This window comes from Macrobrachium nipponense, chromosome 38 (genome assembly GCF_015104395.2).
Source record: "Macrobrachium nipponense isolate FS-2020 chromosome 38, ASM1510439v2, whole genome shotgun sequence".
Taxonomy (NCBI): domain Eukaryota; kingdom Metazoa; phylum Arthropoda; class Malacostraca; order Decapoda; family Palaemonidae; genus Macrobrachium; species Macrobrachium nipponense.
In genome coordinates this window covers 10,435,995-10,451,573 of record NC_061098.1, presented here as the reverse complement: position 1 = coordinate 10,451,573, position 15,579 = coordinate 10,435,995, and the positions used below count along the sequence as shown (strand labels likewise).

Here is a 15,579-nt window from a genome sequence, read left to right as displayed (position 1 = left end):
AATAATAAACTGGGCGCCTTTAACAACTCTACCGCGCAGTAGTTGTCAGACACCTCCACGCACGCACCAAGCTCTCTTCTGCCACTCCACCACCGAACGTTAATGTCATATTCTTTCCTTTTTCTTTTACACGTATCTTCCACTCAATACGGACACCATTCACACAAAAACTCCTCTTTACTTTTCTCTTTCTTCTTTCTCTGTCTTTACTACCACCAACAACAGGAGACAAATAGAAACGAGAGAGAGAGAGAACAATACGTTTACACAAATGAAATTCACTTAAGATTCCACGAATCTGTTTTATCCTACATTCCCGACTCGTAAATCTTCCTGAGGCAGTAAGGTCGATTGTCTCACGCATCGAGGTTCGAACAAAGACCTTACGGTCGAGCGCTGCTTCTTTCTGCCGCTGAGAATGCCTGCCGTACATTCAGTGAAACCGATAATAAGTCTTGACCAATGTTTTGTGATGGGAAACTAAATTGATACCGCAGAGAGAGAGAGAGAGAGAAGAGAGAGAGAGAGAGAGAGAGATTGTAACAAACTGCGTTAGAAAATTTTAATGTGGAAACCAAACTCATTTTCTGTATGAAAAAAAAAAAAATCGAAGATTAGAAAATATAGATTATGAGAGAGAGAGAGAGAGAGAGAGAGAGAGAGAGAGAGAGAGAGAGAGAGATGGCAACAATAATAATAATAACTGTGCACGTAATATACAATGAATTATAATGGGAAACGCATGTTGAAGAGTGAGAGTGTAACTATTATGGTGAAATCATAGCTGTATACATTATACATAATAAAATTCAAGGTGAAACAACGCATGCAATCACGGCTAAGAAATATATATAATAAATATGAAATAAATAAATAATTATTGATATAATATACAAAATTTTCAGAATATTCCATTTGAATGGCCTGAATTCTTAAAAAATTAAAATCATTAACATATAATTTTTCTAAAACCAACATTTGGTCAAGTTCTTAAATACGAAAGACAAACCGTTGACCTTTTGACATCAAACAGTCAAATTCAGACTAAAATACGCGCGTGCGAGCACGCAACTCAACCATTTTAACTGCACGAAAAAATAAAAAAAATAAATAAAGGCAGGGACTGTCAATAATACTTATATTCGAATTAGAACCATTTTGGAATATTCAGAGAGAGAGAGAGAGAGAGAGAGAGAGAGAGAGAGAGAGAGAGAGAGTATACCACTGGGAAAGGGAGGGGGGAGGGTTTGCAGAAAGCACTTTTACCACTTGCATGAAATGTGTCATTGCCTCTGCAAATAGATATCTACCATGATATGTATGTTCAGCACTACGTAGTATGTGCGGCGTGACAGACTGTTAAAGTGAATGCTATATCAGAATGGAAGTATTCCTTGTAAGATGGCCTCAAAAAAATAAAAATAAATAAATATATTATATATATAATATATATGTATATAAGATAGTATCTATATATAGATATATAGCTTATAATATATATTAATATATTATAGCACGTGAAAACCCTATTGTCCTTCCTGGCTCTGTAAGTATCAAGTTTCCTGTGGATATAAGATGGTTCCTCAAAAAATAAAATAAAATAAAATATATGATATATATATATATATATATATATATATATATATTATATATATATATATATATATATCCACGTGAAAATATATCCCTAGTGTCTTCTGGCGTCTGTAAGTATCAAGTTCCATGTGGATAATAAGAGGGGAGGAATGTTCTACATTTGGTGGAGGGGGTGAATAATGGAGGGGGGGAGTTCCGGGAATGCGAGACGAGAGGGGGGGGAGGGGGAGGGGAGACACAAGAGAAAATGGTAACGGATGAAGTTTAAAAAAAAAAAACTTAGAAGTAATTTTTCATCCTCTGATTACAACCTAAAATTCGTTTCCAATACCTGAGGTATTTTATTATAACTACGAAAGTGTTTTTTTTTTATGAATGAATAAAAATAACATTAATTTAATGCTCTGACGCTTTAAACTTCCGCTCAATAGATTACCATGCTTCCAGCGCACGTTACACTGAACCCAGGAGAAAGAGAAGGAGAAAAGAGAACCCGTACGCACGTACACCGACAGACCGAAAGAAGAGAGAGGAGAGAGAGAGAGAGAGAGAGAGAGAGAGAATTACAAGGATTAGGATGTCTCAAAGATTTATTTATTAGTCTAACCTGAGAGAGAGAGAGAGAGAGAATTACAAGAATTAGTATGTCTCAAAGACTTATTAAGTCCATCCTGAGAGAGAGAGAATTACAAGGATTAGGATGTCTCAAAGATTTCTTTATTAGTCCATCCTCGAAGAGAGAGAGAGAGAGAGAGAGAGAGAGAGAGAGAGAGAGAGAGAGAGAGAGAGAGAGAGAATGTCTCTGTAAGATACTATCCAATGGATCTAGGCCACACGATTATTTCTTAAATTGAGGTCTTATCTCGTTCAACTTTGCCTTCTGCCGTACATAATTCGACAATATTTATTCTCTAGTAAGCATACTTTTATTTTATTTTTGTTCTAATTCTGGTATTAGGGACTATAGTAGAAAGGGTGAATGAATATCTTGTGTAGAACTTTCTGCACATACAAGACCAACTTATAATTAATTCCAGACAAGTTCTTGTCAAAACTATTGTTGGTTTTCATATACAAAACTATAAAATGATATGACATACATTAAAACATATTTGACAAGATTTCATACATTCCATAAAACCAAACTTTGTTGGCAAATGGAGTCATTCTGTCAAAAAATAAACCTTACCACATCTAATGTACAACTAGGTCAAAACTACACACGTCTGACCATAAAGGTTTTCAATACACCTAAGATGATCACATATAAAAACATAAAAAAATTTTCAATGTATAATTTCACATGGTTTGAATATTTGTATGTCTCTAATTAAAATAAAAGAAGAGGTCAATACTTTCATAGAATTATAATCCATACATCACCAACAACTAAATTTCTTTGGCAATATTTCCTGTCAACTGGTTTATAAAAAAAAATAATGAAAATAATATTATTATCATAAGTAATAATTTTCCTTGAGTCTTCTCTTTCCACAGCGTCTCCTTCGCGCTAATCAAAAATAATCTCCTCTCTTCATTTTGGGGAAAATGAAGTATGTTTATCATCTTTCAGCTCCTCCTAAAACTCCAGAAATAAATAACGGAAGAGAAATGGGGCAAGGAGAGAGGAATAAACTCTCTCTCTCTCTCTCTCTCTCTCTCTCTCTCTCTCTCTCTCTTTCCCCAACCCTTCTCGCTGTCTCTCAAACGACAGCTATAAAACAAAGTGAATTCACATAAATATTTCGAGGGGAAAAGAAAAAAAACCGAGTTCCTCTGAGAAACTGGACGAAACAATCTGGGAATCGAGTGAAAACGTCTGGAGTCTTGGCAACACGACCCCCACCCCAATCTCGGGGGTTCGTCCACGGATGGAATGAGGGGGTGAGGGAGGGGGGAGGGGGGGAAGGGAAGAAGGAAGGCTAAAGAACCTTAACCCACCAGAAAAAAAAAAAATTGGTCTCGAGATACCCGTCTTTATTTACTTCTTCCCCAAGGGTCATAATTCCTACCACCATCTTGGTGGGTACCACCACCGTACCGGCTGCTGGCTCTCTCTCTCTTCTCTCTCTCTCTCTCTCTCTCTCTTCACAACCAGTCATTTTTATTTTCTAATATACTTCGACTTTTTTCTGACAGAAAATGAGTTTGGTTTCCGCATTAAAATTTTCTAACGTGTGATGAGGTTTCAACTTGATAACAATAACAATTTATAATAATAATAATAATAATAATAATAATAATAATATAATAATAATAATAATATAGAATCTTCAAAATGCACACTGTCTATAAGATGAATTTAGTTAATTGCATACTACTAAATTAGACGTCACTATGAATGTGTTACTTCCCAATGCAAAACTTAAAAAAATATAAAACAAATATTATAAAGAACATATTCCAATTTTTATGTATGTACACAAGAGTGACCAACACTTATAATTAAAAAAGCAAAGAAAAAAAAAAAGCAAAGAGACTTCCATGCTAGTCTCCCAGAAGCAAGAATGCCGCGCTGTAAGAAAAAATAAATTAATGAAAACAAAATTGTTATGGAATTCTGAACACTAATTGGAGAAACTCGAACTTGACTGGCTCTGAAAAAAATTACATTATCTTCATTTTTTTTTTCACACGTATAGACGGGATCTTATTCTCTCTCTCTCTCTCTCTCTCTCTCTCTCTCTCTCTCTCTCTCTCTCTCCCCCAGGTGGTGCCTTACATACTCGCAATGAGGTTGATTGATTTACGAGTTCGTGGCGTTGCCACAACAATAATAAACCAACTCTTAGCAGGTTCTTGCAATAATATAACAAAAAAAATAAAAAAAAAATTCTAAAAAATATGAACGAACGAGAAAGAAAGCGCCGGGGGGGGGGGGGGGGGGGGGGGGGGGTTCACTATCCCTATAAAGAAAAATATTTTGAAATTTTAATAATTATCTGTATAATTAAAGGTAAACGGGGCATTTTTACCAAAAAATTTAAATTGCGATGAAAATTAAAGTAACAAAATACGTTACTTAATATGCAATCTGTAATAAAAAAATGAAACGAATTTGTTAAAATTTTTATTGAAAAGGGCATGGTGTATTTTATTTCTATATTAATACTGACCACAAAGAATAAACGAGAAAAAATGAGAAAAAAAAATCAAATACAAAAAATTATGAGAAATCCAAAATACAAAATAAAAATTGAATAAAATTCAAATAAAAAATTAAATAAAAAAAATAAAAATAAATAAAAAAAATTGTCATTTTCAAGGAAGGGCAGAAAAAAAACTGCGGTGGCAATAATCGCGAGAAATTAAACTCAGATAAAAAAATAAAAGATAAAAACAAAAAAGAAAATTGGTGTTCTAATAATACCGAGAAATTAAATTCTTATAAAAAAATAAAAGTCCAACTTGCGCCAGCACGCCGGAAACGTTAAAATAAAAAAATCACATGGAAAAGCATAATACTTTATAAAAAGAATAAAAAGATTTAAAAAAAATAACAAGAAAAATAATTATAGTTAAAAAAAAAAAAACTCCAATTTGATCCACATATGGCTGGGACACATCTCTCGGAAATACACTTCCACTGGGCACACATAATTGTCATTATCAACCATTCTGACTAGTCCCGGATGACGAGAGAGAGAGAGAGAGAGAGAGAGAGAGAGAATTGCTATCATCTGGCCATATTCTGCAACGTCTCCGGCAGACGTTGGGCGTAACCCCCTGTCACACAGAGCAAACCATTTTCGATTCTAAATGCCCCGATCGTTAAGTCGTTTTCCCCGCTCGATGGAACCTTCAGTTTAAACCCGTCGTCATCTTGGGGGGTGACAATTTTGGGTCTTATCTTGTGGGGAGAATTCGGGCTTTGGGCTCTATCTAATTTATTCGCATTTTTTTTTAATTAGATGAAGGAAAATGAGGCATCAAAACACTACGAGTTAAGCCAGAATCAGAATTCATTTTTTTTGGTTACACACTGATATATATATATAATATATATATATAGATATATATATGATATAGATTATATATATATCTAATGCATGCTGGTCATTTCTTTTACCAGATACGTATATACTATGTCATTTTAAATAACTACAAGTCCCCTCTAAACTCTCTCTCTCTCTCTCTCTGTATATATATTATATAACTCAATGACTCATCAGATCTGCTAACACATTCAACCCTATTTACCTGCAAAAAGGGAAGTGCAGATTATGTATTAAAAAAAAAGAAAAATTAAAAAAGTGAAGACTTGGAAATCTTTCCAGCAACACTGCATTATTTTTCCCCCCTCCAACACCATTTCAGGATACGATTCTGCAAACCAATGTCTTTCGAGGTTTTCGTAAAATCCAGTCAAATGTGTTATATATTATCCTTGAATGTGGGAATTTTTTTAAAAGAATCTGACGTATATAATAATATACATAATACAGTAGAGAGATCCGTCACCAACGGGATGCGAGCCGAGGAGTATGAGTCTAAAACAGAAGAGGCGGGAATTCCGAACGAAGAAAAACGGAAAGCGTCCGATCCACAGCGAAACCAAATCGCCAGTTCTCCAACACACACGCCACCAGCGCCAATTACGCACGTCCGGCCTTGGATGAAAGCCGTAACCCTCCGCCTCCTCCTCTTCAAGTAACGCTAAGTCTAAAAGTTTATACACATTATCCTAAGGCCCCTTTCACGTTAATTCATTATACTTTTCTCTCTCTCCAGAACATAAACAAGATGGGGTCGGAACGTTTGTCATTTGATAAAACGAAAGGACGAAATGAAAGAGAATCTTCGCTGTTTTATGTCTTGTATCTGAATAATGTAGCAGGTCACACGTACGCCCTTTTAGCTCCGGACACTCGACACCCGTTAAACACTCGAACAAGCATGTTAAAGAGCTTGTCCATTCTATTTCTGAATAAATAAAATTGCTTCTTCTCTCTTCTCTCTCGTCTCGTCTCTCTCCTATTCTCCTCTCTCTCCTCTGTTCTCTCTCTTCGATTACGACCCGAGAGGTCTTTGAAATATGACGTTTATTTCCACTTTCTCAAATAATGAGGTATAAAGAGAGAATATTTTGGAATAAATATTGTCATTCTATTATATTTAAATTTGCAATTATTTTCCCTTACAGTAAGACGCCGTTTCGCCTGTGTCTGTCATAAGCTTAATAAATTATTATTATAATAATAAATAATAATATTCTCTAGCAATAAATCTCCCTTCTACAATGTTAATCAAACACGATGTAGTTATCTCAGTCTCACCATGAGTCTATATCGGCAACTCATTACCATATAGTCGAGTGCCTTCCACACAAAGGAACAAGCACAGGAAGGAGTTAGGAGTGGGGGGGGGGGGGGGGGGGGGGTCCTCCCTTGCATCTTCAGCGAGTTGACGGAGAAAAAAGAAAAAAAAAAAAAAAACATCAGTGCGCCCACGCACTAAAACTACACAAAGCCCAATCATAAACAAAGAGGGGGAAGAAGAAGAAGGGAAGAGAACAACACCCTCTTCAGTACTCTAGACAAAAGCAACGTTTCTGTCTAGGTTGTTGCAATGCGAATTTTGTCGTGCTATTAAGAATTGACGATGATGACGACAATTCCATCGTGCTTTAAGAAAAGACGATGATAATTAATGTTTTGGTAACGACGAATTTCGACGTGCTTTTATGAAAAGACGATGGTTAGTCGATGATTCGATAATGCCGATTTCATCGTGCTAAATGTTAAGAAAAGACGATTATAATTGATTTGTTAATGCCGATTTCATCGTGCTTTTAAGAAAAAAACGATGGTTAATTGTTGATTCGATAATGATTTCATCGTGCTCTCAAGAACAGACGATACTGATTCGATAATGACGATATCATCGTGCTTTTAATAAAAGACGATGATGACTGTTTTGGTAATGACGATTCCGTCGTGTTAAAAAATAGGATTATGATTGTTGATTCGATCATGATTTCATCGCGCTTTCAAGAAAAGACGATATTAGTTGACTCGATCATGGCGATTTCATCGTGCTTTTAAGGAAAGACAAAGACTATAATTATTGGTTTATTAATTAGTTGTTGTTTTTGTATAATTCAGCTGGTGGACAGTTCAGTTAATAACGATAAATATACCTGCTTTCAAAATGTAAATATAAAAAAATTAAAAGAAATAATTAAACTGGACTACTTATTTTGCCAGCGGGTATTAATAAGATAAACATAGTTAAAACGAATCATGTTATGAAAGGTGAAATAAAAATAATACAAGATTTCAAAACTAATGAATTTAATATATATAATATATATATATATATATATATATATATACTATATATATATATGTGTGGTGTGTGTGTGTGTGTGTGTTATTATATATAAATATATATATTATATATATATATATATATATATGTATTATGTGTGTGTTTGGAGGAGGGACACAAAAAAAAAAAAAAAAAAATTAAAAAATAAAAAGTATCTACAACGTATGTTCCATTGATTTTCCCTAGAACAAAAGGACTAGGGAGAATGGGAAGGAATATGAGAGAGAGAGAGAGAGAGAGAGAGAGAGAGAGAGAGAGAGAGAGAGAGAGAGAGAGAGAGAATGATGATGATGAGGTAGAAATAAAAACAGGATAGGGGAAGGGGAAAACACCGGGCCAATAAAAAAAAGAGAGAAAAAAAGACTTGATAAAAGGAACGAGAAAGTATAAGGGGAAGAAAACACAGGACAGGGAAAATGGGGAAATATTACCAGAGAACAAAGGAGCAGTAGCGGAGGGTAAAAGAGGAAAAAAATAAATAAAAGAGGGAAACAGTGAAATAGACAATCGACAAAGAAATGAGAGAGAGAGAGAGAGAGAGAGAGAGAGAGAGAGAGCAAAAGGGACGACTCCCATTAACGATTCCGGGGAATAATTGAGAACTACGACGAAAGAACATTTCCTATCCTCGCGGGCTTCTATTTACTCGTAACACCCGACTAGCCAGCCGCTCCTAAAGAACTACTTCTAGAAATTGGTTGTGGGAATCAAAGAGCCACACAGAAAGCTGTTAATAAATGGAGGGTAACAGAAAGGATATATATATTTTTTTTCTATCTTTTAGCCAGCCAGCTCAGCTGATTGCAATATTTACTGCATTGTTAACATTTAACATACGTTGATTGTGACGTTTACAACCTCGAGTTGATTGTGACGTTCACAACCTCGTTAAAGGATTGAAATGTGTGAAAATATACGGTTAAGAGACGAATAAATCTAGTCTTTCTAGATCAGAATGATATAATACGCAATAAAACTGAAAGATCAAGAACCAGTTTTGTACAGGAAACTGCTACTAGCGTAAAAATATACGAAAATATACGGTTAAGGGATGAATAAATCTGGTTTTTCGAAATCAAAATGCTAATGTGCAATCAACTGAAAAGATCAAGAACCAGTTTTGTACAGGAAACAGCTATCAGCGTATGATCGAGATCTTTATACAATTTAATTCATAATTATCTTTTTTAAATAATTGCATGAAAATTATGGAAATAGAAAAGAATAGGAAATAATTTTAAATATTCGGGTGAAACGCATAGTACATTTTTCTTTTTAAAACAATTATATACAATAAATGCAGAAAAATGATTGAAATGGTAAAGATGACATGAAATATTCATGTGACCTAGAATGTAAAGGCATTAATTAGAAAATAATACAGAAACGAACCCATTTTTTAAGAAGTGACATAAAAACGACACAGAAACGACCCAAATTTTTTTTCCCCAATTCCCCCCCCAAAAAAATGTTAAGAGTGGCATAGACCACAGAAACGAACTTTTTTTTTTAATTAGTGACATAAAAATGAATACGAAACGAACCCATTTTTTATTAGTGACATAAAAATGATACAGAAACGAACCCATTTTTTAATTAGTGACATAAAAATGATACAGAAACGAACCCATTTTTTAATTAGTGACATAAAAATGATACAGAAACGAACCCATTTTTTAATTAGTGACATAAAAATGATACAGAAACGAACCCATTTTTTTAATTAGTGCATAAAAATAATACAGAAACGAACCCACTTTTTAATTAGTGACATAAAAATGATACAGAAACTAACCCATTTTTTTTAATTAGTGACATAAAAATGATACAGAAACGAACCCATTTTTTAAGAATTGACATAAAAATGATACAGAAACGAAACCCATTTTTTAATTAAGATAAAAATATACAGAACAACCCAAAATTTTTTAATTAGTGACATAAAATGGAATACAGAAACGATCCCATGTTTTTAAGTGACATTAAATCTTTGTTGTGACTGAAGGGCGTCGTGTCTTACCTTGAGCCTCTTGGCAGGAGGCGGCGGCGTCTCGCTCTTGATGGCGAAGGGCCCGAGAGGCGTCGTTGCTCGACTCGGAGAAGCCCCGGCGCCCCTCGGCTCCAACTTGACTCCCGCCAGAGAGGGCGGCGGGGGCGAGGCAGCGACGCTGCTCGCCCCCGCGGGCGGGCCTATGGTCCCCGAAGCGGCGGACCCCGGGGGCGTGTTCAGCTGGGTAGGAGGCGGCGGGGAGACAGTGCCGTTGATGTCCTGCCGCCTCTTCTCCTTCTTATGAGTCGCCCGGGGGCTGCTGCTGCTGCTGCTGCTGCTGAGGGGGGCGTGGCCCAGCACGCCCATTCATTTCGCTATTCTCTAGTTTGATGTGGGCGCCATTGTGATGGTGGCTAGGGGGCGGCGTGTGCGGCTGTGGACGCTGGGGTATCTGCTGCTGCTGCTGCTGCTGTGGCCCTGCTGCTGCTGCTGCTGCTGTTGGGAATGGAGGTGCAGAGGCGCCCCAGGGCTTCCGTGGGTGGTCTGCTGCTGCTGCTGCTGAGGCGGGTGGGGGGTGGGGCGGGGGTGGTCCAGGGACCAGGTCGGGCTTGACGATCTCGTGCTTTGCCTCGCTGTTCTTGGTCGTGGGCTTCGTCCTTTTGATCTTCATCTTCAGGCTGTGCTTGTCTTCGGGAGTCTGGTGGTGCCCCGGTCCTACTCCCCCTCCTCCCCCGCCTCCTCCTCCTCCCCCTCCCCCTCCCGCCGCCTGCTGAGGCGTGGTGGGGGCCGTGGCGGAAGCGGAAATGGTCGAGGATGTGCCTGACGAAGTCGCCGACGCGTTGCTGCTGTTGGCGTTGGAGGCGTGTTGGTGGTGATGATGGTGGTGGTGATGGTGGTGGTGGTGGTGTTGTTGGGGGGGCGGGGGGACGGCGGAGGAGCTCATTCTTCCTCCCCCGCGGTCGGCTTGGGCGATGTCTGCGTCGAGGTCAATGATTAGGTCTCCGACGCCCACGTCCCATTCCTGGTCATCGTACTCGAAGTTGGGCTGCTGCTGCTGCTGCTGATGCTGATGATGTCCTCCTCCGCCTCCTCCTCCTCCGCCTCCTCCTCCTCCTCCTCCTCCCCCCACTCCTCCTCCTCCTACTCCAGAGGACACGCCCCCCGACGACGCAGAGGCTGCGGAACCCTGCGGCTGCGGGATTCGTTGTGAAGGCGGCCCCTGCTGGCTGCTGCTGCTACTGCTGTTCCCAGCTGCTACTGCTACTGTTCCTTTGGCCGGCCGAATGGGCGGCGGGGGCGTTGCTGTTACTTTGGTGATGCTGGGCGTAGGGCGGCTGCTGCTGCTGCTGCTGCTTGCCCTGCGGATAGGCGGCGTTCTTCGAGTGCGCCTTCGTCGGATACGAGGAAGCGTTGTGCTTCGGCGACTGGTGGTGGTAAGGTCCGCCTCCGGCGGCGGCGGCGACCTTCCCGTGGGGCGGAGGGTAATGTGGGTGGTGGTGAGAGGAGACGACTGCGGCGGCGGCCGTGGGCGGCGCCCCCGAAGAAGACGAAGAAGAGGACGTTCGATGGTGGCTCCCGATGGAGGGCGGTTGTCCTCCCGCAGAAGGCGACGACGATGAAGAAGTCGACGAGTGGTGGGCGGGGGTGGGGTGAGTGGCGGGTGGGTGGTTGGTCGTGTGGGCGTGGATGGGCGCAGAGTGTGGGTGGGTGTTAGCTGTAGAAGCACCCGCGGAGCCAGCAGTCGCCCCGCTGAGGGTGGAGGGCGTCTGCTTGTTCCGGGGGGCGGTGGCTCCCTCCAGGGGTGTCTCGCGCATTACGGGCGACCCACCATCACGCCCTCGCCCCCCCTCGGCTCAACCCCGCACCGCCCATAATACCCTGAGGGAGAAATGAAGAAAAAATATTGAGCATTACAAACTTCAAAACAATATATTATCATCTAATTTCACCAAATCAAAGAAAAATAATTTATTTTAACAAAATATAACTTATCTATGTCTGCCATAAAAAAATCTATATTTTTTTTACTGTTGTCATCAAACTCTTCCTTCTTTTTAAAAATTCTAAACAATGATTTGTTTTTCATATTTATATTCATAAGCTTAAAAACCTATTTTTTTCAAGCTTTGACACAAAAACCAAAAAAGGCAGATCAAACAAAGTGTCAACGATTCAATTCTTCACAAGAAAATGATGCAAGATTCATAATTTCTAAGCAATACAAGTCATTTTCATAAGAGAGAGAGAGAGAGAGAGAGAGAGAGAGAGAGAGAGAGAGAGAGAGGTGAGAGATTAGCGGGAGAGAGAGAGAGAGAGGAGAGAGAGAGAGAGAGAGAGAACGCCCTTACCAAGTAATCAATCATCCCCTCTTAGATTCAAATGAAAAGGACCACGTAAAGAGAAAAAATATAACAAATCAAAACGCAAAATCAACCAGTAAAGTAAGATTTCAGAATATATAATAAAACTATTAAAGAAACAAGACGTCAGTCACAAGACATCGACGATACTGTTAATAAGAGTCCATCACCACTTGGAATACTTTTAATAATGATACCAAGATTCCCACACTTTACAAAAACGTATTGATATAGGCCACATTATCGGAACAAAAATATCCCTACTTTAAAACGATCTACAATCAAATGAAACAACAGGACCCATTGGAACCATTTTAGGTGTGCTGTCAAGATTACTATCACAATCCACTTAAAAAAAAAAAAGTATTTCTCAATATAATAAGACGACAATGTAAATATTCTTTTTTACATTACTTCACAAAAATAAATGTGATTTTCTCTACAAATTAAGACGAAAATGTAAACAAGAATATTCATATTTAAAAAAATAAAAGAAATAAATACATCTGTGATTTTCTCTGCAAATTAAGACGAAAATGTAAACAAGAACATTCACAATATAAAAAATAAAATAAATAAATAAATCTGTGATTTTCTCTACAAATTAAGAAGAAAATGTAAACAAAAAGTTCTGGTCAACCTTGATGCACAAGATCGGGAGATGCTGACAAACACGCTGTCTTAAAAAAATAAAAAATAAAATAAAATCGACTGCAGAGCTAATTATCGACCGAGCTATTCAATTTTCCGCATTCTTCCATTTCCTCTTTTTTTTTTCCCTTTTATCGGGTTTCACAACTGCACTTCGATAGGTGACTGCTTTGAATGTATCAAATCCGACTTTCAACTTGGTTTAACAAAAATGTACACATTGACGCGATCAGAAACTGGAACTTTCTCACGATATTAAAATCCAATAAAAAGAAAGAAAAAAAATACCTAAATACAATATTTCTTACGATAAAATGCCACTTGTCAAACATTATCCTCTAAGCCATTTTCACTGGACTATGTGCGAGAGGATTTTGGAAGAATTGGATTGGCAACACATTTAGATCAAGTGAAATGGCAACACATTTGGATCAAGTAGATTGGCAACACATCTTGGATCAAATGAAATGGCAACAATTCTTGGAGCAAGTGAAATGGCAACACATCTTCGGTTTGTGGATAATATTCTCTTGAAGCCAAACATGGACAGAGAGAGAGAGAGAGAGAGAGAGAGAGAGAGAGAGAGAGAGAGAGAGAGAGAGACCTTCCAACCCACGCTTCTTCTGTACGAACCCACCCACCTCAACCTCCCTCCTCCGAACGATAATATACGAGTTCCCGAACGAACCTATGTGACAAATTCCCCCAGGAAGCCGTTCTGTCCCTCTGGCCGACAATAATTCTTCAAGGCATGTCCTCAAGAAAGTGGCACTTTTTTTTTTCTTTCTTTTTTTGAATCGTCCATTTTTTAATGTATTCGTCCAGTTCAAGGAATTAAATAGAGATACCTTTCTTCATTAAATGTCTGTTAGCAGAATAGGTAAATCTAGTCGAAGAATAATTTTAAATGGAAAATTGTGAGATTATTAGTAATAATTTTCAATTGGAAATATTGTGAAATTATTGGGAACAATTTTCAAATGGAAAATTGTGAATTATAAGGAATAATACTAAATGAAAAATTGTGAATTTTTAGGAATAATATTAAATGGAAAATAGTGAGATTATTAGAAATAATCTTGAATGGAAATATTGTGAGATTATTAGGAATAATTTTAAATGGAAAATTGTGATATTAGTAATAATTTCCAAACGGAAATACTGAGAGATTAATATTGATCTCAAATGGAAATATCGTGAGATTATTAGGAATAATCTTAAATGGAAAATTATGAGATTATTAGGAATAATCTTAAATGGCAATATTGTGGGATTATTAGGTATTGAAAATTCTCATTCGTGGGACTTTATCTTCTATATTTGCCAGCCTTATCAACAGATAATATAGATAAACAATACTGTTCTATTGATAAGTCATGAGTTCTGTGGTTATTGTAAGCAATGATGCCAGAGAGAGAGAGAGAGAGAGAGAGAGAGAGAGAGAGAGAGAGAGAGAGAGAGAGAGAGAGAGAGAGAGAGAGAACTGAAAAAAATATACATATACATAAGTGGTTAAGTGATAAGAAATAACACGAGAGGAGAGAGAGAGAGAGAGAGAGAGAGAGAGAGAGAGAAAATAATCAACTGAGAAAATATAGATATACATAAATAGTTAATTGATACGAAAAACACCAGAGAGAGAGAGAGAGAATAATCAACTGAAAAAATATACAAATACATAGTTAACTGATACGAAAAACACCAGAGAGAGAGAGAGAGAGAGAGAGAGAGAGAGAGAGAGAGAGAGAGAGAGAGAGAGAGAGAGAGATAAAATAATTGCAAAATTACCATACGTATAAAAACATAAATGGCTAGTCTTATGCAAAACACCACCAGAGAGAGAGAGGAGAGAGAGAGAGAGAGAGAGAGAGAGAGAGAGAGAGAGAGAATAATCAACTGAGGAAAATATAGACATAAATTATTCAAACTGATACGAAAAACACCAGAGAGAGAGAGAGAGAGAGAGAGAGAGAGAGAGAGAGAGAGAGAGAGAGAGAATAATTGCAAAATTACCATACGTATAAAAACATAAATAGTTAGTTTATGCAAAACACCACCAGGAGAGAGAGAGAGATGAGAGAGAGACGAGGAGAGCAAGGAAGAGAAGAGAGAGAGAGAGAGAGAGAGAGAGAGAGAGAGGCTCAAAAGAACGTGTCTAACAATCGGAACGTGGCTGAACGAGACCCTTATCAGAAAACAATATTAATCCGCGCTGCCATAATGAGCAAGACTGTCGCCTAATTAATTAGCCAAGATCTTGGCTCAGGTGACGAGACTCACAATGAGAGAGAGAGAGAGAGAGAGAGAGAGAGAGAGAGAGAGAGAGAGAGAGAGAGAGAAAACAAACGTCATGTTTGTCGACATCTTATTCGCTGTGGACACAAGGCGCTGACTCAGCATAATCTTGTGTTAAGACTGCTTCGGTTTTTGAGAAGGCCATGTTATTATTATTATTTATTATCATTATTATTATTTAGACGGATATAGTAAGTCTCTTGGTGAAAAGTTGAATACTGATTTGAATGAGAATAAATACACTTATTTTTATTTACTAGTCCTATGAAGATGGCTTAGCAATAAAGCCGAAACCGGTCTGGGTCTATGTCCGTGTTTCATTTCTTCCCTGTGGGATTTAAATAAATATATAAATAA

At 38.0% G+C, this 15,579-nt stretch overlaps 1 protein-coding gene across 1 annotated transcript in view; it reads right to left on the bottom strand.

Moving 5' to 3' along the window:
• The window catches only part of LOC135209529 (zinc finger protein 609-like), a gene marked incomplete at its 5' end in the record, with an annotated part of 61,780 nt that extends 50,054 nt beyond the window's left edge, over positions 1 to 11,726 (bottom strand). The window contains 2 exon segments of the mRNA XM_064242181.1: positions 9,947 to 10,240; positions 10,242 to 11,726. Of these exon segments, the coding sequence (XP_064098251.1) occupies positions 9,947 to 10,240; positions 10,242 to 11,726 (1,779 nt within the window).
• Between the last annotated feature and the right edge of the window lie 3,853 nt (positions 11,727 to 15,579).